Here is a 27,636-nt window from a genome sequence, read left to right on the forward strand (position 1 = left end):
AACAGTGAATATGACATACCTAATTTCACATGGTTGAATCTAGCTGCTCCCTGTTAAGACCAATATAAGCTGTTTTTGTTTGAGCTGTTTTTTAATGCTTTGTAATTTAGTTTATAGGTATATTTAGCCGTTCTTTGTGGGAATATGTGTGAACCATTTAAGAGAATTGTAAAGCATGTTATAGCATTTAAGCTAGCGGACTTTTGCTATGTACGTTAGCCAATTGTTCTTTTGTTGTACTTAGATCATTTATTTTTTCATACAGTCTCCGGTATTTTAAGTTTTTATGTTCCTTACCCGATTACTCGAAAGTGTTTGCATTTATTAATTTGGGTGACTATACTGCCCTCTAGTGGTGACAGTGAATATGACATTTCACATGGCTGAATCCAGCTCCTCCCTGTTAAGACCAACATAAGGGAGGTTTTTGTTCGAGCTAATGTCTATGCATTTTTATTTTAGAGGTATATTTAGCAGCTTTTTTATGGGAATGTTTGAACCATTTATTAAGAGCATTTAAAAAAAAAATAATTATAGCGTTTAATCTAGCCGACTTTTGCTATGCAAGATAGCCAGTTCTTTTGTTGTACTTAGGTCTTTTTTTTTTTTAATATCGTTTGAAGCTCAGCTCAGGTATTTTAATATTCTATGTTCCTTGTCTGATTACTTGATTATTCTAACTAATTCATTAACTAATCCACTACTAAAATAATCGCTTCGACCCTAAATACAATGTTAGTAAAATAAATTCTTTAAAATGAAATAAAATACACAATGGTTTACGGCCTAAGTAACAATACCCCCCCATAGTATTTTACTCGTATGGCATTGATGGCGATGATGTCTTAACCGGGAAAATTGGCTGTGAATGTTTTAGTACTTAAAATCCAATCCATTGACCTTAAAGGGTAAAAAAAAATATATAATTCATCTAGGAAAAATTAGGTGTGAGTCATCTGTTCACCCACCCTGTATAAGTTGAATATAAAAACAATCCCACCCCAACTGCTGTTATGAAAACTTAAAAAGTTGGATATGTACAGCAACTGCAGTTTATTGAACTGAATGCATGGACAAAGACATAAAATGTAGGTCAATGCAATAAAGTGAAATGATCTCCAACAGTCAATAAATGGCAAACAAAATGGAGTCTGATAAAGTACTATTCCTCTGAGGATAAAACAACTGAGATCATCTGTGAGTTGACAATAGAACATTTTTAAGTACAAAAAAAGGAGCAGGGGGTGTTTGGTCTCTGTTTTTAAATAATCTCCGATGTGGTCGATTTCTAGTCCTCCAGAAAGTCATCATCCAAGTTTACGTCGCTGGTGTCTATATCATCGACGTCCAAATTGTCAAGATCTAGCTCCAGCTCTTCCAGAACCTGCACACAAAAGCCATCATATTAAGAGCAGCTGAAAATAAAAGGAATCGAAGCATGAGAAAGATTAATCTTACCTTATCTTTTTCTGACTGTGAGAATGTGGGGATTTCCTCCAGAATCTGTGAAGGGACACTTTCAGGCTCTGAAGGAATGACTGAAGAGTCTGCCGGAACTTCAGGCGCGAATGATACTAAAGGTTCTTCACATTCTTCTTTCTGCTGGATGAGAAGTCATCTTTATTTATTTATTTAGTTTAATCGGAGGCTCTTAAAAACTCAATTTAAACTCTACGTGAGTTTATCACAAGTAGACATCCAATCCATTTGAACTAGGAGGGCTGACAGTCCTGGTTCAAATGGATTGGATGTTGATCACAATCAATAGCAGCCAAAGAATTAATAATCCTTTTTATCAGAATGTAACGAAAACTGAAAAAGTCTTTTAATGAGTGACGTACAACTGTGTATTGAGCCGGGGGGGAGGGGGGGGTGGTATTGCATTGATTAAAGTCGATATATTACTAGAATCAAGTCATACGTTGCAGTACTATTAGGGGTGTAATGGTACGCAAAAATCTCGGTTCGGTACGTACCTCGGTTGAGGTCACGGTTCGGTTCATTTTCGGTACAGTAAGAAAACAAAATGCAAAATATAAATTTGCTAGTTGTTTATTACACACTTTTGTGCTTTCAACAATAGGAACCGTAGCCTATACAAAGCTAGAATTCTGCTAAAAAAGTAGCGGATATTTAAAGATAATAATCCAACAACAATTTGCCTTTCAGACCCCACGTATTGATCAGCTTTCTTTCTGAAAGAAAGAAGAAAAAAGTCCTGTGCTAAAGAGAAAAGCAATCCCAATGACAAAGATTTTAACATGTATTTTACAAATGAAATGCCTCAAAGATTTTTTCCCCCTTATGAACGGTTATCAAAAGCTTTATTGGTGGATTTTCTCAAGTTAAAGCGCCACACAGAAATTAAATATAATTGTGTAAGCAGGATCTGTGTATTATTTTTATTATTTAATTACAGGTGCTTTAGCTCATTTCAATTTTTTTATTTAAATGGGCTATTATGTGTTTGTATTTTACAAATGTGATGTAGTATTCATTTATATTGTATATTTTATGTTGTATAACTTTAGTTCCTATATGAATACGAGTTCCTACTTGTTTTGTTATGGTAGGAGGATTTTGTATTGAACACGGGGCCATGTTGGTTATTATTACAGCAGAGAAGACAACTGTAAATCAACAAAAACAAGTCAACTGTGCCCCGATCTACCACTCAAGAGATCTGATGGACTCAAAAAGTGGGTTACGATTGCATATTAAGTTGAAAATCGACCGGATCCACCGTATTTTTACACGAGTGACTTCCGGTCTGCTAGTTAGTAACATTGACGCATGAGGGCCACGTCTCTCGTCAAATAATAAACTTTGCCGTTCTTTTGCCGCTTCTGGGACGCATCTAACACGCGGCTGCACTGCGACTGGTGTGCATTGGCAGATTGACTTTAACGGCCACGTTTCACTTCGTTCTCGCGGCGGCCACGTTGTCGCGCCATTGACGTTTTGTCCTACCGTGTTGGAGAAGACGGAATAAATATAATTTACACAAAGAAACTGTAACCCGATCGACTCACAGCCTTGAAAAGTAAGGGTTACATTACGTCAGAAACTCGTTCGGTACGCGTCCGTTCCGAACCGAACACCAAGTACCGAAACGGTTCAATACGAATACATGTACCATTACACCCTTAAGTACTATGAGAAAAAAGTCACAATATTACCAGAAAAAGTAACAAGAATAAACAAATACGAGAGTTGTCCAAGATTATTGGGTATCAGGTTTGGGGCAATATGCATATTGCCTTCAAAGTGAATGTAGAAGCCTTTTGCCTTTGTACAGGGGCTGGTCACAGTTTAGCACAACAGCCATTCTAATTGACCATTGGATGTCTCCAAACTAAGATGCTTGGGATTTGTTATGTGACAATTTGCTTTCATGGTGCAAATATTAAATGAACAATAAATGATTAAAAAAAATATTGAATTATAAATTGCCTTACCAAAAAATAGTCACTAAGAAAATGAAAAAAGTTTATATAAATAGTATAATAAAATACAAAAATCTGTGGAAAATCCCCACAAAATGCATTTTGGGAATTGTCATTGCAATGGTATGTCAGATGATTGCCTGCCTGTCTTTGTAATGCGATGGCATTTTAGATTATTCACATGCGATTTCTAAAACTTGAAGTTCTCCTAATTTTTACAGAATTATTTGGAAAGCATTGAAGTTTTTATATTTATATTCGGTTAAAAAGTTATTATCAGACAACTAATAAATATGTTTATTTTATTTTGAAAGCATTGAGGTTTTTACATTTATATTCGGTTAAAAAGTTAGTTATCGGACAACTAATATGTTTCAAAATTACAAGATTAGAATTGCTATGTTACGCATCTTTACGTTATATAATTTGTATGGCTGCAGTTCGACTTATTTACCTCAGTTAGCGGCTTCATACGTTTGTAAAATGAATAAAATTCGGTGCCACAAAGTACTAGTATAAATCCTTATGTTGATAAAAATTTGATGTAAGGGTTTCCTTATTTGAGAAACCAATTGTAAGGTACAGCCTAACAAGATCCTCTCAATATTGTTCATTTTAAAAGAGGGCTATGTAAAGTACGTAGTAGCTAATTTAACTAAATTAGCCACAGTGGATTCCTACGTATATGTAAAGTTATGTCATATTAGGACTTTAATCTCAATTTATGTTAAATTACATCATGTTATTTTCATCTCGTAATGTTACGTCAAGTTACGTAATAATTTAATTTCGAAAAAAAAATTTCTCGTAGTATTACAATGTATGACTCTTGTAATATAACGTAAAGTTACATAATATTACATAAAGATATGTAATATTACGACTAATCTCGTAAATTACGTGACGTTACGTTCTTTTACGATTGATTTCTCAGTATTATTTTTTTTTCTTGTAACATTGCTACTTTTTCATCGTAATATTGTGACTTTTCTCATAGTATTACAATGTATGACTTTATTCTCGTAATATGATGACTTCATTTTTAAACTCCATGGTCTTTTCTTTGTTTGGCCCCAATACCCCATTGTAGAGAAGCAACAAACCTCAATAACAGAAGACTGGACAGTCTCCTTTGCCTCATATCCTTGAGCCTCCTCCAAAATATTCCTGTCTTCATTAAGCTGAAAGGGGAACAACAATTGGTTATCATGTGCTAACATTAAAAAAAAAAAAAAAAAAAAAAAAAAAAAAGAAAAAAACGGTTAAGAGTTTTGTTGTCGGTAACTCACTGTCACCAGAGGATAATCTTTGGCAGGCCGAGAAGTGCCTAGGCAATTTTCTCTGAGGTAACTCTCAGCTGCAAACGCTTCTTTCAGACCAGGAAACAGGTTTTCATACTCTGTGGGGTCTGCTAAGGATTCAGCTGCCTGCGCCGCAAAGATGTGGCTTGAGCAAAAAATTCAGCTATAAAATGCCATTCATTTAGGAGCTTTAGGGTGAAATATCATGTTTTTAGACATCCAAATATGAATTTAATGTTTCGGATTTTGCAATTGCCAATGAGATTCAATGGAATGTAAACGGTGAAAGATGTAAAAAAAAAAAATATGCGCAATGTTTTGTGAACATCCTTAAATGTGAATCAAAAATAAATAAGGAGTGGAAGTGTGTCATTGTAAATTCGCTGCCACTCTCCCACTCCAAATAGATTGGACGCCTACTAGAAATCAACCCATTTCAATTCCCAGCAGAATAATGAAAAGAGCTACACAGAATGGACGTTTATCACGGCCAATGGCTAATGAAGTAATTGTGATATTTTTGGGGATGGAAAATCTACAAAAACGATCAATGAGAAACTTAATGAGAAACATGGGGAAAAAATGGCTAACCTTCTGGTTGACCTTGGCTAGATTTTCCCTCCATAGTTTGACCACACGGGACACCTGGCTTGGCAGATACGTGCGAGCCAGGAAAGCAGCTTCAGGTAGACGGTTGGTTCGAATCAGAAGCTCCAAACATTGATCCAGTCTGGTTGGAAAATGACACTTAATGCTGGGGATTTTCATCAAATCCCACCCTTGAGCGATGGCAGTACTCACTTCCCCTGCAAGAAGTAGGTCATGAAGGCCACGTTGTTCTTGCCGTCTCTTTCGGCGCCCTCGGCCAGCTTGCCCACCATTGGGGCATTTCCCGACGCAGTGGCAAGGAGGAGTAGTCCGCCGTAATCCTGCGCGTGATGAAGACACTCCTGGGCCAGGCCGAATTGACACTTACTAATCGCCAGCTCGGCCAACTGCTTCCACTTCTGCTCCGACTGAGAGTGGAAAAAGAAGCGAACAATTCACAAGTTTGGCTGTGGAAAACTTTCTATTGATAATTTACATGTCTATCATCATTAATGCCATAAATAGACCTGTTCCCACAATGTAAATTTCATGTCCTTCCTAATTACTGTTATTGAAGATGAAACTTATTTAATTTCATTTTTATTTTAGTTCATTCTGCAAGTGCTGATGTCATGAGCAGCTGAAAAAGTCAGCAAACCACACGGACGTCTGACATCGTCATTTCGGAGCTTAGCTCACTGTCTACCTAGTTGGATTTAGCTCCAACGTCTTGGAGAGGACAGCACACGTATAATACATGTTTTTTGGATCATTATTTTGAGATTTTGGGGTTATTTAGGGGTTTTTAAAGGGTTAATTCCAATTTACATGGAAATTCAGGTTACGTCGCCAGCATAGGAAAATAACGCGTTCGTAATCCGGAAACTACCTGTATATCATGGCATAATGTGATATAAAATCGTGATAAGATTTTTTTCTATATCGCACAGTACTAGCATTGGACATGGAGAATGAGTTCAATTGGATTGGACGTCTTTCGCTGTCAGTGGCAAGCAAAGACTTTATGAAGCGTTTACACAAACTAAACGTGTGAACGGAATGGTGCTATTATTTGAAATGAGTGTCACTCGTAGACATCAAATTCTTTTGAACATTCATTCATTCTCTGCCAGCCCTATCAATTCAACTAGATAATAGTCTATTACCTAGAGCAGTGGTGTCCAACCACTTTTGCACCACAGACCGATGTGTATGGGCCTTGTTTGTTTTACAATTACAGTAAATATAAAATAACACAACGGGGCAAAAAAACAAAACAAAACAAAACAAAACATTAAGTGTGTCGAAAATAGAACTCACGACACGCTGAATCAACCTTTTTTTCACCGTGGCCTCTCCTCAAACTTGACGGCAAATATCCTTGATTGCAGGCATAATGAGTTGTTCTCTGATCGTGAAAGGTTTTTTGGCTTTAGCAATACGGTTCGCCATGAGGTATGATGCTCTTCTGCCTTCTTTGCTAGCTTTCGCCACATATTATGGAGAATGGACTTGGTTATAGGCTCCTCATCTGGCTCATCAGGTGGCTTTTTCCACGTAAAACAGCTGTCCAAAGACGACGACGCCCGCAACACACAGCCAATAGCAGCTAACGTTATTGTCTACACTGATTGACGCTGCGCTGCTATAGTTATGAAAAAAAAAAAAGAAAAAAGAAAAAAAAAAACCTAGGGATAATGGCGGTCAACCACAAGAGGACGACATACACAAATCTCTACTCTGATTAGTCAATAGAGTAGACAGGCATATCAGGAGGCACAGGGTCTATTACGGTCGTTTACAAATGACTTATTATTCCTCTGTGGCCCGTTAACAAATACGCCACCGACTGGTACCGGTCTCTGGCCCGGTGGTTGGGAATCACTGGCCTAGAGCCTTTAGACTTAGATCTTTCAGCACCGCTCTTCTGGCGGTCATACAGGATTCATAGAACCGTAGTTACATTTGTAAATTTTGTTTAATGAATTGAGAGTTACCTCTGCCTCTACAGCCAGCTGGTAGGCAATCTTCAACTCTCCCAGCTGCAACGCCAACTCAAACCTGTGCTCAGGGTCTGTGGACACAGCTAACGCCTGTTGCTTGAAACCCTAGGAAAGAAGAAAATTTAATTAAAAACTTAACCAATATGCTAACAAAAACACACACACAAAAAGACGTCAATTATTATAGATATTAAGCTAATAACCTGTTTTTCCAGGAAGTGGGCCACCCTGGTCCGTTGCTCTTTAGGAATTGTGGGAAGCACCTTGTCGGCCATTCCAAAGTCCCTCCTCATGACGGCGGTCTGGTACTCCAGAACCGAGACCAACAGAGAGTAGCTGACAATGTTGAGCTCCTTGTCTCCCAGGTAAAGGCGGTCATCTTTTGGTATGTAACCCAGTAAATACATGGTTCTGTGCAGAGACGAGAAATTTTAGATCATCTCCTATTGCAATGCAATTCTATATAACTGACCTGTCCAAATGAGCTATGGTGACAATTTCTCCCCCGACAAAGTAGTTGAGTCTGTTGACAGAGCTTGTGTAAATGAAGCAATCACCAACCCAGAGGCCGGTCTTGACGATCTCCTGGATCTCTCCCTGAACCTGAATCAGGAGATAATTAGGATACAAGTCTTTCCCCAGTCCACTGCAGTTAAGTATTCACACAAATTACTGCAGATATTTGGACGCTGCGTTTTTAACCCTACAGGAAATGCCTTGACCCTTAAGTGACTATTTTTGGCAAATAAAAAAAAAAGCTTGACTATACCTAATAAAGTTGTCTGATATTATAGAGCAGCCGATAATATCAGCCAATATAAGCATTTTAAAATGATATTGGCTAATATTCACAACGGTTTTTCATTATCGGTTCAGGGCCAGTATGCAAATGGCAGGGCTGTCATGTTTACTTAATATTGCCTGCCTGTGTTTCTGGTGTTGTCGCCCCCTACTGGCGCTTAGGTGTAATTAGTTTTGATAAGTTCTAGCTCTTTATGTTGACGTAATCATTTGTCAACGCGAGCTCATTGTGAATAGAGAGCGCTAAATAGACGAGCTACCATCTGCAGCCAGTGTACCATAGCAGTTCTTGCCATCCCACCACATTGTTGTGCCTTATACAAGTTATAATCTTCCTTTTATATTCATGAGCTTTGTGTAGTATATTGGAGATGTGTATATTTAGTTTTGTTTGCATTTGTGGTAAAATGTGGTTACATTATATCATTGCTTGCAAGCAGTACTACTAGTTGCTATTCAATTCACGTGGTGTATACTTTGCTTTATTTTGTGACTATTTCATATTACTAACACAATATTTTGTTGTCAGTTAAAAAAAAATAAAAAAAGTAAAGTAATAGTAAAGTATTTAACTTTACTCCAGCGTCTGATTTCTCTTTCGAGCCTGATTTGTGCGCTATCCGTCAATTTGTGTACCCACAACATACACATTGAGCACAGAATAAGTACCTTATTGGCACTTTGCACTGATACAAAAACACTTTTGATTTCAACAATAAATATAGTGGTGTTATATAAACACTTCCCCCCATAACGTCAGTCGAATGTTTATTTGGAAAACCTTGACGTTGTTACATTTATCATTATTAAAGCATCCAGTGGGTCATCACCATACAATTAGCCATAATATGTTAAGTCCACAACCGCATATATCGGTATCGGATTTTTGGAGTTGGGCAATATCGGGATATTGGTTGAAAAGTCATTATCAGACAACTCTACCAATTACTATCATACTTTTTTATAAAATGATTTTTAAAAGAAAAATCATTTAAATGAATAAATGAAATAACAATCAAAATAAACAAACAGAAACAATTTATTTCGAAACATTAAAATCATACAATTTTATTATTGGTTTTTATTTTTCAAGCCATTTTGACCTACAGTCAAAATGAATTGGAAGTGTATTAATGTTAATGGCAGCCAACGAGTTATATATCAATTTTACTAACGAGCACAACACAAAGTTAGTGAATACTGTAAATCTACCTGCAGATTTTGAGATGATCAGTTTTTACACTGGAGGAACTGTCTTAACTTATTGGCTGCTACTGATGGCGCTTGACCACCAATCTATTATGACTGGTCAAAATGGATCAGACGCCTGGTGACGTTGATGGCACTATAAGATGAGCATTCCCAGCCATTCCTCCCAATATAAATGAATTGGACATCTATCGTTGTCAACTGAAATTAATAAACCCAAACCTCAAAAGCATCCTCAATGCCATCCTCGGTTATTCCTTCGTTGTTTTCTTGAGAGGCAGCAACTTTGTCGGCCATGTAGCGAAGAATAAAAAAAGACTCTTCTGTAGCTATGCATACCAATTCGCCGGACTCCGACCAGAAGATCTGCACGTGACGTTTCAAAATTCGTCACCATCAACTCATCAAACAACGAACAGAGACATAAAAGACAGAAGATGGCGGGGTCATACATGTTTTGGTTGAATCTCGATGCGACGGATCAGCTCAGTGTTCTCCCAATCGTAAAAGGCCAGACCGTTTACTGACCTCACCCCGAGCAAGAAACCTCCATATATACCTGCGGGGTCACAAAAAGAACATTTAATTTTAATAACGTAAAAAAACCTTAAGTCCATCGGATTGTAGCATTGTCGTTACCCTCGGCTCCAAAATCAGGCTTGAATGATTTCTTTTCTTTGAAATTTTTGAAAATCTTCACAACGCTGTTGCTTTCTCTAATGGCGTACCTGTTTAAAGGGGATATATTAACATGCCGTAATTTCCCGAACATAACGCGCACTTTTTTCCCCCAAACTCAACTGGTAAACTCATGGTGCGCATTATAAACGGGTACATGGATGGAGACAGAAATATATATGTATTACATATATATATAAACCGATTTTTTTTCATTGACACGGCCACGTTGTGTTGAAGAAACGTATGCGGCGACCCGTTGTCGACCATTACGGTACGTGACGTCACCGTTTTGTTTCGGTAATACTTCACTCTAATCGGCCGAATGATTTCATCTGTGTTAAATTCTGCTTTTTTCACTCTTCATAAAGCACAGAATTTAGTTTCTTGAACTCATTTGAGTCGACGTTTATTGCAGCTCCGCAATTCGGACCTTAACAAATGTAAGGACACACACTTCCTGTGTCCGTCAACTATATCGGTCCCTCGGGAAACTCAAACCCAAATAACAATAGTTCCTTTGGTTACTGTCGTGTTGACAGCTATGAGCTCTCACGGATTTCCGACTTACGTTCTCACTTTCATTTTACCGTACCAATCCATGGAAGAAACATTTATTCATCATGAGGAAACGAGCAAGTTATACAGCAGCCTTTATAAGAAAAGTCACATCTGTTTTGTTTTCTCCTAGATTCTGGTAAGTTGGAGAAGTTGTCAAATCATATTATTACCGTAAATATTGTCAGTTCACGTTAATGTTTTTAACTACCAATGTGCTATGCTTGTGCTGTGTTTCACCAGTCAGTAAAATGACATCTCTGTATCTGTACACAAGCTCTGTTTTCTTGTATTCTTCTATTTATTGGTGCTAAAATTAGGGTGCGCGTTATAAACGGGTACAATAATTTCCCCTAGATTTTACAAGTAAATTTGGGGTGCGCATTATACACGGGTGCCCCTTATATTCGGGAAATTACGGTAGATCACCAAATAATTGCTTTACTCATTCACCACTACTGATGACATTATGCGATTACACCAATTTAGGGCTGGCACAAACAGTTTTGATTGTCCACTCTTCACAGATTATTTTTATGAAGTTAAAAATCGATTCATATATAAATTACAAATTGTTCAGAGAATATTTAGCAATTTTTGGACTAATATATGCATAAGTCTTTCAATACCATTGACAATGATAGATGTCCAATCATATGGCTATTTTAATCCTTCTGCTGTGAATTTAAATGAGTGTAACTAGAAAACGTACAATGCATTTGAAACGTGAGGGTTGGCAGCGAATGAACTTTCGCTCATTCCCTACTAATTCTGAAATATTTTGTGAATAACTTCAAATGTGAATTGAACAGAACATGAATAGAAACAATGTGGAAAAGTGATAATGAATATGCCATTGTTATTAATTCAAGGGCAGCCAATGACGGCGCTATCACTCCCACTTCAAACGAATAGGGCATCTACTAGCTATACACTCATTTCAATTCACAGCAGACGATTGGACCTCTAGCATGGATAATCTGCTAGTTGTGGATTAATCGTAGCAGCCCTAAATGGTAAAGCATCCCAGAAAAACCTAAAAGAAAACACTTACTCCGATGAGTCATGTGCCCATGCGAATTCCTGTGCTGATCCAAAGCTCTTATTCCTCAGTGCCATGGCGGTATAGATGATGTACTCTCCATCGCCACATACAACAACAAATCTACAAACCAGAGCCGGAAATTAGATCGGGCAGCTTGGCGAGAGTGAAACTGCCGGCACACCTCCTCTTCGTCATACCTTCCATTGGGATTATGCTGAATAGTTTGAGGGTAGATTTCACAGCTGCCCATGTCTTTGACAGCTAACGGGAGCCTTTCGCCGTCTTTGATTTCTGCATCACCCATTGCCTTCAAGTTGGCTTGCTGGATTTCGCTGTGCTTGGCCCAAATAATCTTGCCGCTGGTGTCCATTGACATGGCTGGCTCCTCACGGCCCACCTTGTGGGGAAAAACAAGAGAAAAAAAATGGAGATTTGCCTTTTTGTTAACACTCAACTCTTAGGCTGCCGATGTCAGCAATAGACGTGCAATCTATTTTGACTGGGAGGGCTGGTGGCAAAGGATTTGAGTAGTCCATAGTATTTATACTTATGGATTCATTTTGTAATTAATCACAAATTAACAGGGATGGGCAATGATTACACATTTTAATTGCAGTAATGGCGTAAGATTAACAACGATGAACTGCATTGGCATACACACAATCAGATAATGAATTCAAAAGTTAGCACGCGTTTATTGTAAAAGCCCAAATAAATACCGTAATTTTCGGACTACAAGGCGCTGCTGATTATAAGCCAACACCCACCAAATTTGACACGAAAACGGCATTTGTTCATAGCCGCAGCTGTCCTCAATGTATTATGGGATATTTACACCAAAAGATTAACCGGTAGCACTTTATTTGACAGCGGCATTATAGGACTGTCATAAGACCTGATGAACCACCATCAAGCTTCATTTGGCCATCAGTGTTCCCTTGGGGGAGACAGTCAACATTTTTTTTGTCCAACATGCCTCCTAGCATGCATTCCAGCGCGAAAGGTGTAAATAACAATAAAAATTCATGTTCTGTGCAAATTATTTCTTCAATTACTGTTCTCCAGTTCTTTCATTAATAGCTAGTAATGGTACTTGTTACCACTTTAATTGACAGTAGGGCCATAAGGCTGTCATAAGACCTTCATAATTATGAAATGACACTGCAATGAGCATTAATGAAAGCTTGTGACAGATGTCATTTTGTGTCATGCGGCAAATTATCTCACTTTTGAATGGTTGCAAAAGATCCGAGCTGGACGTAAATGGAGTTGGTGACACTATTTGCCGGATGACACTTAATGACATCTGTCATAAGCATTCCTCAATGCCCATGATAGTTGTTGAGATAATTATCGATGGTTTATTAAATAATTGCTTGTGCTCATATATAACCAATATAATCACTTGATCTCAGTTCATTTAATCAATATAATCATGGTTAATCATAAATGCTTGCTAGAATAGGAAATGTTTGAAGTAATATTACAGTGTTTGATTACGCCAGAGATGTCTAACGCATGATGAAAATTGCCTTGCCTTTTAGACCGGTTTAGGCCGGTCTGAGTTCCAGGACAAGCCGCAGACATTAGCAAATTAGACTGTCTGGTACATTCAAGAAATCAAGGTTGACGTGCCATTTTTACTTAGACGCCATTGCATCATGAAATGTATTAGCACACATGTACGTAAACCTAAATGCACACACATAGCCAGCACACACATACTAACAAGTCCAAAGGGTGTCTCCAGCTTGCTTCCCCTTCCCTTGTAGGGAGACACCCATCTGTTGCTAGGGCCAACCCCTAAATAAAAATATAGGGTGCAGGAGGGTTTAGGTTTAGAGCAACTTTGGTGACTGTATAGTGTAATCCAGCATTTCACTGTCTAGTCCCTCCTGCTCTCCTTGCGCAAGAAAACAAAAACTGAGTGCCTTCTGTCCTTATTTCTGGTAATATTATAAATGTCTACCTAAGGATTGTGGTTTGAACTTGACAATAGTATCATGATTATGGCAGCCATATCACGCTGCTGTCAAATAAAGTGTTACCTATCAACCCAGATAAATCAACAACTAAGCCGCACAGGACTATAAGCTGCAGGTTTCAAAATGAGGGAAAAAAGTAGAGGCTTATAATCCGAAAATTACGGTATGTATTTTAACTTTAAATACAAACATTATACATTTTTATCGTCATTAATCACACTGTCATTCACACAATCCGATAATCAATTCAAACGCAGTGGAACGTGAATGTGACACTCATAATTTAAATGTACTGCCATATCAATGAAATATTAAGTTATATTAAATCTTTGGAAATGAGTTAATGCAGTTGAAAACAATTTAGCTGTGTTAATTTGAGAGTTAACAGCATTAACTTGCCCAGCCTGTTAATAAAATATCCAACAAATTTAAAGTTAAATATCAATAAACCTGCGATAAATTTGTGATCAATCGCGACTCGACAAAAAAACAAACAAACAAAAAAAAGCCACTTAACTCAAAAAAACAAATTTGAAATTAATCGAAAGACTAATTTGTGGTTAATTGTGAGTGAACAATCATTCATCATGCCAGCCCCTCCCACTTCAAATGGATTGGATGTCTAGTGCCATCAGTGACAGCCGATGAGTTAAACCACACTTTTGCTTTACATTCTATTATATTGCATCATATAAATAGTTAATAAATAACAAAAATATAATAAAATAAAAATAAAATAAAAATAAAATAACAAAGTCACAAACATTTTGTTTTTGTATGCATTTTAACATCTTCAAATTAATGAAATGAGTTCAATGGAGATCATTAGAGCTTGGCCACTTCTACTCACTTTGATAATGATGCTTCCTTCATCATAGCCTAGTGCTACATTGTTGGAGCCCCTCAGACCACATACACACCAAACCCGCTCCATGCCATAATTGAGGGTGCTCTCCAGTCGGTACGTGCTGGAGTGCCAAATACGAACCGTACCTTCAAGCGAGAAGAAATAAGCTTGTAAAAAGCCAAAATCGTAGGGGGGGTAGGGGGGCAAGAAATTCCTACTCACCATCCTCTGACCCGGTGATTATGATTGGCAGCTCTGGGTGGAAGCTCACACATGAGACATTCTGGGCATGACCTTCTAAAGTCTGAACACAGGTCTTGTTCTAAATTGTTAAGGAAACATGATGAGAAATACATTCTTAAGCCAAAAAGCATTTCTAATTTTGCCAAAGCAAGACGTTGTACCTGATAGTCCCAGATTTTGACCTGGCGGTCATCAGCCCCTGATATCAGGTAGGGCTTGTCTCCTCCGCTGTAATAGTCAATGCAATTGACCCCTTTCTCGTGGCCTTCCAAAGTGAAGTTGGGAGACGACGAGCCCAGCTGCCAAACCTGAAACAACGCAATGACAGCTACGACACTGAATTTTCATGAGATTAGATGCAACAAGATTTTCCAACCTTGATGGTCCTGTCTAGGGAGGCACTAGCGAACTGATTATTGTCCTTCGGGTTGATGACGATCTGCATGACGTAGTGCGTGTGGCCCTCAAACACCTGGCTGCAGGACCACTTCTTATCCCAGTCCCATAGCTTGATCAACATATCATCTAAAAAGAAATGGACATGTTGAAGATAGGAGTGTGACAAAATATTGAAATGGTGTTATATCTTGATAGTTTCTGTCCCAAAAGGTTATCGATGTGCTCCTGCCAATAATCAATACATCGTTTTTAAAAAGTATCTCTGTTTGAACAAAATCTTCCACTAGAATACTGTCTCTGTTAACTCAAAGGCTGCCACTGGTGTCACTAGACGTCCATTAGATTTGGACTGGGAGAGGAGAAGGAACATTTCGAAACCAGAGCATTCATAGCTAGTCTTTCTGATTTTCGGGGGTATTAAGAGGTCACTTTCTGTTCATTTTAAGGCATTTACAGGTCACTACCTATTCATTTGGCGAGATTCCCTGGTCAGTCCTTGTTCTGTTATCCAAAATCAACAGAAGTAACCAGAAATGCCTCTAAATCAACAGAAATTGACTGAAAATCAACAGCAAATGACTTAAAAGGCCCTGATTGGTTGCCATTGACTGCCGTCCCTTTGAAGCGGGAGGGATGTCAGTGGTGAGGTGAACATTCGTTTATTCGCTGCCACCCTCCCAGTTGAAATGAATTGGATGTCTAATAGTGATAAACTCAATACAATTCACAGGAGAAGGATGAAAAGAGGTTGTTTTTCTGTTTATGACTTGCATAGTAAAATATTGTAAAGATTTCCTGACCCATGTAACGATAATTGTCAAATTCCCATATTTGTGAGTAGGGTTGGGCATCGTTTAAATTTGAACGGTTCATGTTCCTATTCCATGTTTCAATTCCTGTTGCAAACCAATCTCGATTCATAGTTTTTTAATAGGCCGGGTAAAAAAAATTGCATAGTGTATATTAAGCCTGTCACAATATGCAATAATACCATTTATCGCACGGTAAATAAAAATGAGGGCTGTAATTTTTCCGCTGCGATTTATCGCCTTGTGTGCACCTGCGTGCGCGCGTGCAGCTGATGTGCTGTTAAAAGTTCGGCTTCCTTGTTACCAACTACGCAAAATACATTTTCGTTCTGGGTCCGGCAAAAAATAGCGCCGGAGCCAATTTGTTCACATTATATCCCATTGTTCAACGTATACCCAGCCACGTCAGTGCTCCGGATTGACTGTGGACCATCTCCGGCAGGCAGGCTAGTTTTTAGTTTAGTGCAGTTTAAGTTTAGTACAGGTGGAGGGAAAAAAAGAAAAGGTGACGCTTACCATTGAAATAAAGATGTGAATGATAGCAAAACATAAGAATGGTGTGTGCATCCATGAACTGGGTCGACAATAGGGCCGTGGAATGTCGATCTTGGTCGGTGGTCCTCCTACGTTCCCCAGTCTTTATAAGTTAAGGTGACAGTTCTTATTGTGGTAACATCGCCAAAGAAATCGCCAGCTTTGTCAGGTTTCTAATCATTGATTCCATCAACTCGCCGAGTGTCCACTGCTGTTGACGCCAGGATCGAAACAGAAAGTAAAATAGCGCTCTCCTGCTCACCGTCAGCCCCGCGGTGCGTTCAGGTACAGCAAAAAAGTCAGCCACATTAGAACCCGATTCGTTACATAATTACAGGTACTGTATTATTAATATTATTGCTATTATTATATTATTGTTATTCTGACTTTTATTCATATTTTATTTGTTTTGCTCTTTGTAATTGCCATTTACAATAGTAACAGCAGTATTTATTAAGGATGTAGTGTGGGTTTTTGGGCCGTGGAACGAATTAATGGAATTATAATGTATTCCTGCTCGACATACGACCATTTTGACTTACAAACAAGCTCCTGGAACGAATTAACTTCGTATGTAGAGGTACCACTGTATTACACATGGAACGCCATAGCAGAAGCAATGAGGGGAAAAGTTTTCATTTGCCTGCCCTAGATGCTTAAAGAGCATATGACAGGAGAAAAAAAGTCTTAAATAGCATTATTATATTAATTAGAATCATATTTTGAGACGATTTGACTATATACAACAATTTAGCAAAGCGCAGATGACGAGAAATTAGTCTTTTAATCTGCCGGTTAGCCACGCCTACCATTATAGGGCTCTAGCGTCCCCAACAGGTGGATTACGTCAGTGGGTGAATGGGCTCATAGGTTTTACTATTCAGCCCACTGAGAGGGAATTATTCAGAACGAGGAAAACGCGACGAAGAGAGCCGCAAAATGTCATTGTTTCAGTCTCTCTACTCCAATATTTTTACAGGATATTCTTTTTATCCAAGTATTTTTCCCCAATAGCTAAATAAATGGCTTGAGAAGGACCAGTCAGCCCGTCGAGGGGGAACTATTCACAACGAGGAAAATGCGATAAAAAGAGCTGCAAAATGTCATTGTTTCTGTCTCTTCACTTCAATATTTTTACAGGATATTTTTTTTTATCCAAGTATTTTCCCCAATTGAAAAATAAATGGCATGGTCATGACAAATAACAGTCTTGTGCTAAATGGAATATGAAACAATAAAAATGCACTTATTCAGGACGACATGGCAAAATTCCATAATGGTCAAAACTGTCGACTTCACCTTTACTGTCGCACCTCCCGAACGATATTTTATGACACCTAAATCGGACATATGTCATTTCCCTTCCCTGGCTTCGGAAAATGTAAACAAACCAAGAGGCGTGACAGCTAGCCGACATGCTAACCCGAACCGAGTGATGTTTCAAAGTCTTCGAAGCGGAAAATCACACATAACTAGCCCGGATTATTTGACATGACGACTGGGTTGTCGATTGTCTTCGCGGATCGGCAAACCGCCCGGCGGAGAGCAATTTACAGTTCGTTCCCCGGAGGAGGGCAGCTGCAGTTGTTGTGCAGCTAACGTGCAGCTAATGTGCACGAGGAGAGCTTTTTAAATGCCTATCAATGATCAAATGTAAGTAGTCCTTTATTTAAAGAAAGTCTGTAGTGTGTACTTTGTAATCGCTGTATTTGTATTTGACATAATACAAAACAAGATGTTTAGTCACTTCCTCCTAAGTCCAATGGTCCCACAGTAGTAGGGTTTGTTTTGGCCAATATCCACGGTGATTGGGAACATTTTGAAACTCCAAAAAGGCGCACACGCCTCTCCCTCATAAAGCAAGATTTTTCTGCAGCCGTTTGGCTGGCGTGATGCGAAAAATAAACGTATTAATCCGCACAATCAGCTGAATCCTTAGTACACAACAGTACAGCTGTTTAGTGAAGAGGACGCCTTCACCTGTACACGTCACAGCGCCCTCCTCCTCAATGCAAGACCGAAGCCGGAAGTCACTCATTTTCAAGGCGTGGGATTCAAAAAACTAAATAAATATAGCGATCGCTTCCACACACATCCAAGCCGTCCATATCATTCAGGAGCATAAGATACAGCGTGAATTAGAGCAGGGCGGTAAACCGAAAATTTACCGGTACCGAAATTCTTTACGATGACCGACGTTATTTTGACCATGACGGTAAATTCGGTAATTTAATAAAACAAAAAATATATAGTCTTTTCATCCCGCTTTAACTCTGTGTTGTTCAGCTATGTTCATTCCCCTTTAAGAAACCAGACAGTGTGCTTACGTATGGAATCACGTGGTTATCAGGAAGCCAATCAAACGAGCCCGGTATGCTAACGCTAGCGGCTAACGCTACAAGCAAACGTGATGGAGTGTTGCTTAATGGAGGTTCGCCAAACTTTCACCCGACATTAAATAGACTCTTGGCGGCACCCAGACGAACTTTCACCCGTTGTCCTCCCTTGTTCTCACGATTTCCAAAGAGGATGCTTTCAATGCTTTCTACTGGTAGCCAAGCCACAGGCTAACGCTAGTGGCTAACGCTAGCGGTCAACGCTACAAATGAACGTGATGGAGTAGGATAGCGGCTCTAAACAAGTTGAAACAGCTGAACTTAATGAGTGAATTGGTCTCTGACTGCATCTAGCAATTATGCTGCGTTCCAGAAAAGTGGGATGTCGGACTTTTCCGACCTCCGAGTTGGAAAATATCATTGGAACGCCACTGGAACTGGTAGGCCCAAGTCGCGAAGTCGGAGATAAAATAACTACCCCGACTTCCAAGTTGTTTCAATCTGATGGCACTGGACAAATTGGCGCTCATGAAAACGTATTGAATGATAACACAATAATGAAGTAAATCAAGTTTATTTGAGACGCCATGTATTTTTTTTTCTCATACAGTGAATTATCTTTGTTGTGCTATGTTTTTATATTGACGATCAGCAAAGGATGTAACTAAAAAAAGGCAGTTTACAGTGTGTGCTATAACGCAGCCATCGTTTTTCCTCTACTATTTGATCGCTTATAGGAAGGCAGGTTCGCTGGAGGTCAAAATGTATTTGGATGGCCAAAATAAAAAACACCTCGTCGCGATCAGCCATCTTTGTTGTTTACATTTGCTTGGAACGTTTTGAGATCGGAACTGGTACCATCCGAGTGGGATAAATCCGACTTCCCACTTCTCTGGAATGCAGCATTAGTTTATCGCATTATTGTGTATCTCTTGTCTGTGTGTGATTTCTCTGATAGCTTTTGTGATGGTAAAGCATTCAGCATAAAGTACAATCTAACAGTGAAAATTATAATATAACTGTTTAATGGCCCCAGCTATTTTTCTGTATGTGCTTAATTCTGTGTCATTAGATCAATGCAGCTTTAATGTGTGTGTGTATGTATTAAAAAATGCACTGGGAAAAAAAACCCTGAAACCGTGCAGTAAACACTTGTGTTGAGTAATTATGTCACAGCAGCCATTAACAATAAGTTGTCTTTTTGAAGTGTACTGTTCAAGCTGTAAGTAATTTGTGTTACAATGACATGTTTGCACAGGCATATTGATTTTGACAATGTACATTGTTCAAGCCATACAAGCTGTTTTAAATGTTCATACTTGAATTCTTATTGTTTACAATAAATATTTGTATACTTAATGTTTAGACTGCATAGGGCTGCAGCTATCGAATATTTTAGTAATCGAGTAATCGACTGAAAATTCTATCGATTAATCGAGTAATCGGATAAAACAAATATATTTTTAGGTGAAGAGCAATTATAAATATACATGAGAAAACAAGACATTTCATCTAATTTTGAACCATTTTCAGTCAATCAATGTCTTTATTTTCGATGTATATTGTTGAAAACAGCCAACAATTGCATCTCAGATGTAACTAGAATTAGAAAGAAAAAAAAAAAAAAAAAAAGACTAATTCACTGCTTTGACTCAAAAAACTTTAGATCTTATTACAAAAATATATATATATATCTTACCTAAAAATGCCGTTACGCTTGATAACACACATCACTTAAAAGTTTGGATTTTTTCCTACGTCTTTCAATTGAATTTCTCTTTGTGTCAAGCCATTTTTAAGTTCTAGTTAAGTTTTAAGTTAGTCTAAACTGCAAGTCCTGATAGGATTTTGAGTTTTTGCAGTGTTCAAAATAAATGTATGATACAGGCTGTATTGGAGCACATTAGCACCAGTGCTACTTGGTGTTTTATCCAGCAATGACTACTGAGCTAAAATTGATAGTTAGCATGATTAAGTTTTTATTTTACACCCTCATCACTCCACAATGCTATGTTATGTTAAAGCCTGTATGTAAGACACGTTAGCCAAGCATCGACAGTGGTCATAATTAATAGAAACCTAGCCCTCCGCAGGGCTAACGTTACTTCAGAACAGTAACGTTAATCTTATTTATTAGCGCTTAGCGCTCTTTATTAGCGCTTAGCGCTCTACTGCTTTAAGATGGCGGCTGTTTACTAAAGCTGCCCAGACGCGGCCGAGTCTGTCATTTAGCATCTAGTTCAACATACATGTGATCTCTATGAGACGCTACCTGTACCAACGTAGCATCGTGCGGGCTAGTATTTAGCAACGTCGGCGTCGTTTGTGGCGGCTGTCGGCTGCAGTAAGTTTTTTTTCCCCCCTTCTTCCTCTCCGCACGTGACAGCGCGTTGTCCCGCATTAAATGTAGTCCGAGCAAAACGTGACGCTTAGAGCTGTCAAAACAAATGATTACTCGCGGTGAATAAAATTACTCGGATCAGTTTTTAAACTCGAGTTACTCGAGTTGCTCGAGTACTCGTTTCAGCTCTAAGACTGCATGTACAATTGTTAAATATATTAAATTGAAAGCTGGTAAATAAATCAACAAGAAACGGTTCATCTGTATTTCATGCATTGATTCAGATTTTCAAATTATATAACAGTCTGCTTAGGTGAATTATCGTCATTTATCGTTATCGAGGTAAATCTGCTCAATTTATCGTGATACGTGCTTAAGGCCATATCGCCCAGCCCTAGCGTGAATTATGAAATAAGCATGCTTTTTCGTGTCACATGCACTTTAAATTATTAAGTGGAATTTTATTTTTTTCTTAAAAAACACATTTTATTTATTCTGTGTTTCTGTGCAGTATTAATATTGTTGTCTTTTACTTAAAAGAGGCATGGTCTATTGTTTTTAGTTGTGATTTCTTAAAAAGTATTTTTAAATTTAAGAGTAAACATTTATTGCGTTTAAATGGGTGTACGTGATCTATTTATACTGTATTCTCCCAATGTTATTGTAATTTTTTTTTTTTTTTTAATGGGGGGATGCAATAATATCGCATATCGCTATAATTTATGAAATAAATGATCGCACACTAAAATTTGTTATCGCGACAGGCCTAGTGTATACTAATTTCTTAACTTCGATTATTTTTTAAATTATATGAACTTTCATTCAACTATGAATTTCTCAAAGGTCTATTTTTAACTTGTACATAAATCTCATTCTTTGAACTTGAATATGTCCGTCCATTCGGGTGCAGCTGTATAACTGTGTGAGCCAAACTTTTGAGCACCGCCACACCGTGTCCATGGTTGAAATCAAGCTGCAACACACAAACACAAGCTTCACGTGGCTGCTTCTTCGTGGTGTTCGGCAGCTATATTTTTCCGATCGGCAGTCAGGGTACCGAAAAATTGAATCTAAATTCAAAAATTCGAACAATTCTGGGAGCATCTGAGTGTTAGTCCCGGATCCCATCGACGCTCGATGCCAAACCTTAATTGTGAGATCATCATTATCGTGAGCTTTTTATCGTAAATCCTATTGTATTGGTAGCCAGAGGTTTCCTCCCCTGGTTGAAGAAGTGGCGAAATGACTGCTTTCCCCCCAGTGGATTACAAGAAAAGCATACCGCTGCTGGTGAGGATGTAGGGCTGAGTGGGGTGGACCGCGATGCAACGGATGTAGTCCGAGTGGGCCTCAAACATGTGAACACGCTCCAAGGTGTTGTAGTTGAACACACGGATTTGCATGTCATCCTGCCAAGACACAAAAGACATTTGAAGCTCGGAAAAGAAGTGGCTCGTGCTTGCAGGAAAATAGCAAACTTTACGCAGCAAATTAGGTCTTTCGCTGCCATTGACGATGATAGATGTGCAATAGTTTAGCTCATCCTATCATCCTTCAGCTAGAAATGTTAAAGTTTTCCTCACGTCTATCGCCGTCAGTAGCATTTAATAGAGGCGGGAATCTTTGGGCACCTAACGATTCGATTAAAATTCAGAGGCTCCAATTCGATTATTGATGTACCACAAACAAACCCACCCCTTTTAATTTTTTGTACACTAGTTCCAAAATTGTTCAAAAATCCTCTAGGGCTAAACAAAAAACTATTTCAATATTAAGTTAACCATTAAAAACAGTAAATAAAATACTCAAGTCCCCATTCTGTATCGGCAGATTTAAACTACATTCAATTAATTTCATGTTGTGAATCAACCGTTAAAGTTGTTAAAATTGCTCCCGTTATTCCATAATTGCCCTTCTGTCTACTTTCGACATGAAAGTTTTAAAACTGTTTCATCATTTAAAGAAAGATTCAAGTCAAGATTTTGCAGATGTGTTTTTTTTTTTTTAATAAAAAGTAATTAGATTCGCTACAACAGAGCCTTCTAAAGAAGTCTACTGCTTTAAGATGGCGCCTGTTTACTAGCGCGGGAAAGTGTAATTTCGCATCTAGTTGTTGGTATATGATCTAACACGGCCACCGTCTGTCATTTCACATCTAGTTCTAGATATATGTGATATCTACCATAGCCGTATGTTTGTAGCAACTAGCAACTGGGCGCCGTTTGTGTGGCTGACGGCCGCAGTCAGGTATTATTGTTTTTTTTTTTTTATCTAGCGGCATGAGTTGAAGATGGTATTTATTCTCAGTCCGTTCCTCATTGCGTCCTGAAGACCGCGCTGTGTTTTATTTCCGCTTTACCTGGTATAATTCAATAATTGGAATTTGGATGTTTGTGAATCATTCTCGAATCTTCCACGGCCGAATCGCGAATAATCTAAGAATCGGAAATTTCGCACGCCCCTAGCATTTAATGAGTTAATCACAAAAAAATGACAAGACACTAATGACTACGGTAAATACTTAACTAAGTCGACACTCATAGTGAGTTAACAGAAAATAATTTGACAATTTGGTGATTTAACCGTCAGTTAACAAAAAATAAGGTGACAAATTTGCAATTATCGTCAATTAGCATTAAATAACGCAACCGATTTGACGTTAACAGCAAGTTAACATTTAAAAATATAAGCAATTTGTGATTAATTCCAAGTTAGCGTTTGGCAATTGCACTAAAAGCAATCAGCACTGAAACAGCACTCGTTAAAATAACCAACGACCTTCCTCATGGCAGCTGATTCTGGCCTGCTCTCCATCCTCATCCTCCTAGACCTATCTGCAGCCTTTGATACAATTAGTCACACCACACTCCTCCACCGCCTTTCCACTATTGGCATCACCTGCACCCCGTTGAACTGGTTTTCTTCCTATCTTTCTGAGCGCAGTCAATATATCCAACTAATGTCATTTAAATCCAGACCCTCCCCTGTTACCTCCGGTGTGCCTCAGGGCTCTGTCCTGGGGCCCCTACTCTTCATTATATACCTACTTCCCCTTGGCAATATTTTTCGTAAATTCAACATCCAATTTCACTGCTATGCCGACGACACCCAACTCTACCTCACTTCTGAACCCTCCTCCTCTCTCCCGCCCTCATCTCTGACTGACTATCACTGAAATAAGAATCTGGTTTACCCACAATTTCCTAAAACTTAACAGTAATAAAACTGAGGTGCTCCTCGTTGGCTCTAAATTCACCATACCATAACCATAACATATCCATTACTAGAGCTGGGAATCTTTGGGCACCTAACGATTCGATTACGATTCAGAGGCTCCGATTCGATTATAAAACGATTATTGATGCACCCGACTCCTTTTTTTTTTTAATTTGTTTTGTACATTAGTTCCAAAATTGTTGAAAAATCCTCTCAGGCTAAACCAAACTACTATTTCAGTATCAAGTTAACATATAGCAGTAAACAAATATACAAAAATAACAGTAAATAAAAACTCCAGTCCTCATTCTATATCAGCAGCTTTAAACTACTTTCAATTAATTTAATGTTGTGAATCAACCGTTAAAGTTGTTAAAATTACTCCTGTTATTCTATAATTTCTCTTTCGTCTACTTTCATCATGTGAAAGTTTTAAAACTATTTTAAAGATAGATTCAAGTCAATATTTTACCGATTTAGGAGTATTTTAGATAAAAAGTTAATTAGGTTCGCTTGGAAGTTTCGCAACAACAGCCTTGCAGGGAAGTGTACTGCTTTAAGATGGCGGCCGTTACTAACGCCCGCATCTAGTTTTTTGTAGATGTGCTGGTAACGATACTGAAGCTATAATGCATTTAGTCCTATATAAATGATATCTACCGTAACATAATGTGGCTTGTAGCAGCTTTTCGGCAGCAGTCAGGTATGTTGTTGTTTTTTTTTTTTTTATCTCGTGGCATGAGTTGAGCTAGAGCCGTGAGTTGAGCATTGGCGTTACCCGAGGGGCCAGGTAATGAGAAGCATGATGTTTAGCTACTCTCGCTCCGTCCCTAATTGCGTACCGAAGACCACGCGGCGCGCTGAGTGTGTCGTACTTCTGCTTTACTTGGCATATTTCAATAATCGGAATTTGGATGTTTGTGAATCGTTCTCAAATCTTCCACGGCCGAATCGCGAATAACCTAAGAATCGGAAATTTTGCACACCTCTATCCATTACCATTGACAACTCCACTGGTTCACCCTCCCCCCAAGTCAAGAGCTTAGTAGTAATCCTCGACAACACACTTTCCTTTCAATCGCACATCAATAACATTACCCGGATTGCCCACTTTCACCTACGCACCATTAATCGCCTCCGCCCTTCCCTCACACCACATTCTGTGGCAATCCTGGCTCACAGCCTTGTCACTTCCCGTCTGGACTCCTGCAACTCCCTCCTCTTCGGCCTCCCTCGTAAAACTCTCCATAAACTCCAACTGGTCCAGAATTCAGCTGCCCACATCATAACCCGTACCCCATCCATCCACCACATCACTCCAGTCCTCCAACAGCTTCACTGGCTCCCGGTCCACTTTCGAATACAGTTCAAAGTTCTCCTCCTCACATTCAAGGCCATCCATAACCATAACCTCCTGTGCCCTTAGATCCTCCTCCTCCATACAACTGTCTGTCCCCCCCCCCGCTCGCCTTAGCACCATGGGGAGCTGAGTGTTCAGCCGCTCGGCTCCCCGACTTTGGAATTCACTCCCACCCGATCTCAGGAACACAGATTCCCTCCCCCTTTTTCAAACAAAACTCAAAACTCACCTGTTTAGACTAGCCTATACACAATAATCACTTAGTTCTGGTCTTTTTAACTGCCCCTATATCTCTTTAATATTTTAAATTTCCTTATACGTTATATACTTTCATTTTCTCACTTTTAATATTTTAAATGTTTGTACGGCGACCTTGAGTGCCAGAAAGGCACCTTTAAATAAAATGTATTATTATTATTATTATTATTATAAAACAAGAGCGTTCAATGTCAGCCTTGTCAGTTCAAATGGATTGCACGTCTATCGTCATCAATGGCAGCTAATGAATTAACAACAACAAGCAAAAAACATAACTACAGCAAATATTACATGAAAATACTCAAAAGATGTGCTACTTACTGCTCCAGTGATGACCCAGTTCTTCCTGGCAACAAATTTCGATGCTCTGACAGGCAGATCACACACCTCAAAGGTCTTCACCAAGGTCTGTCCAAAAATGTTCAAATCATTATACATATTCTTCTTCATCGGTTGACATGACACCTCATCAGTTTTACCTGTGTTTCATGGTTCCACACGCAGACGCTACCGTTGTATAGACTGGCCAGCATCCACGGTTCGGTTGGGTGAAGGTCCACGCTCTTCACACGGTCGGACCTGGCTGTCAGCCTCCGCTTAATGTCAAGCCTCAGCGGCTGAGAAATTCAGACACGAATTGCATTTGTGAGCTAACACTTGGACGAGACGGAACCTATCCTACTACGTTGGCTTATAATTCATGACAGTGCTAGCCCGGTCACAATTAATATTAAAAAACTAATTGGTTTATTTGTATCAAATATGTAATAACTTTAGAAATCAGTCGACACTATGTAGTTATTGACGAGCAAGTTATAGCCCATACTTCGCGGATATTCTTCACACAAGCTAGTTTAGCAGCTAAGCTATTCCCAAGAATGCCTTGGTGGATACATTCAAGAAAAACAAACAAAAGGCATAGCCAAATATTAGCTAAGAGAAATAAAAAAATGATATATTGGTCATAAAAAGTGGCTCACCATTTTTAATCGCCGTTTCGTCGACACAAGATGAGAGAATAGTATACAGATATCTGAGTGTTGCGATTTACGTGCAGAGCACTGACGTGGAACTTCCGGGAAGTCAAATCTCGCGAGAGTTGGGAGATGGAACTGTTGTTGTGACGTGGCGGATAGCATAGCACGCACAGCATACCATAAAAATGTAAATGTTTGATGAAGGAAATAAATATTAAACATTTTACATAAAATATATCCAACTAACATTTCTCTTGATAAATTTCTTGATTTTAATGAGGCATGCTCTTTCAGTGGACATGACATGGAAACAAAAATACATTTATTTTTTTGAATGTTGAAAAACAAAACAAATTTGGACTGCTTTTGAGACCTTTTTTTTGCCTGATTCTACCTGCCCATATAATTTGAATTTAAAATACATTATTTGTGACTACATTTACCCCAGGGATAATAGTTTTGAATATTTAATAATTTTTACAATTCTTTATAATATTATGATTCTTTTTTTAAGTTTTTTATTCACAAACTAAAATTTGCAAAGAAACCTCCTATATTTGCATTTTTCAAGTCAGAAGTAGATTATACACTGAAACCAATAAGACTAATTCGCAATTAAAAATAATAAGAAAAAAAAAGTCATACACTGTAAGAATGTATGTTTTTTCCCCCTGAAGTCTATGGTTAAAATTTCTATATTAT

The 27,636-nt window shown here is 38.5% G+C and overlaps 1 protein-coding gene across 2 annotated transcripts; it reads right to left on the reverse strand.

Moving 5' to 3' along the window:
• Positions 1 to 1,038: 1,038 nt before the first annotated feature.
• copb2 (COPI coat complex subunit beta 2) lies at positions 1,039 to 27,077 on the reverse strand. 2 transcript variants are annotated; one of them, XM_057856801.1, is made up of 22 exons: positions 26,938 to 27,077; positions 26,437 to 26,574; positions 26,279 to 26,365; positions 22,406 to 22,532; positions 15,081 to 15,229; positions 14,866 to 15,012; positions 14,684 to 14,783; positions 14,465 to 14,607; positions 11,827 to 12,026; positions 11,639 to 11,749; positions 9,988 to 10,076; positions 9,801 to 9,907; positions 9,571 to 9,714; positions 7,811 to 7,941; positions 7,542 to 7,749; positions 7,333 to 7,443; positions 5,549 to 5,763; positions 5,339 to 5,477; positions 4,736 to 4,873; positions 4,550 to 4,627; positions 1,459 to 1,599; positions 1,039 to 1,384 (listed from the first exon to the last, which is right to left on the reverse strand). In XM_057856801.1, the coding sequence occupies exons 1-22, from the start codon at positions 26,938 to 26,940 to the stop codon at positions 1,289 to 1,291; spliced, it is 2,802 nt and encodes a 933-aa protein (XP_057712784.1). In that variant the 5' UTR covers positions 26,941 to 27,077; the 3' UTR covers positions 1,039 to 1,288. The 2 variants fall into 2 exon arrangements, with proteins under 2 accessions (XP_057712784.1, XP_057712783.1); XM_057856800.1 differs by having other exon boundaries at positions 1,459 to 1,602.
• Between the last annotated feature and the right edge of the window lie 559 nt (positions 27,078 to 27,636).

Source organism: Corythoichthys intestinalis, chromosome 14 (assembly GCF_030265065.1).
Source record: "Corythoichthys intestinalis isolate RoL2023-P3 chromosome 14, ASM3026506v1, whole genome shotgun sequence".
Taxonomy (NCBI): domain Eukaryota; kingdom Metazoa; phylum Chordata; class Actinopteri; order Syngnathiformes; family Syngnathidae; genus Corythoichthys; species Corythoichthys intestinalis.

Bases quoted from the DNA above. Each gene is read 5' to 3' on its own strand.
- copb2 (XM_057856800.1), bottom strand. The intron at 9,908-9,987 runs GTAACGACAATG...GTGACCCCGCAG, and splicing joins GCCTGATTTTGGAGCCGAGG to GTATATATGGAGGTTTCTTG. The intron at 4,874-5,338 runs GTTAGCCATTTT...TTTGCGGCGCAG, and splicing joins TAGCCAAGGTCAACCAGAAG to GCAGCTGAATCCTTAGCAGA.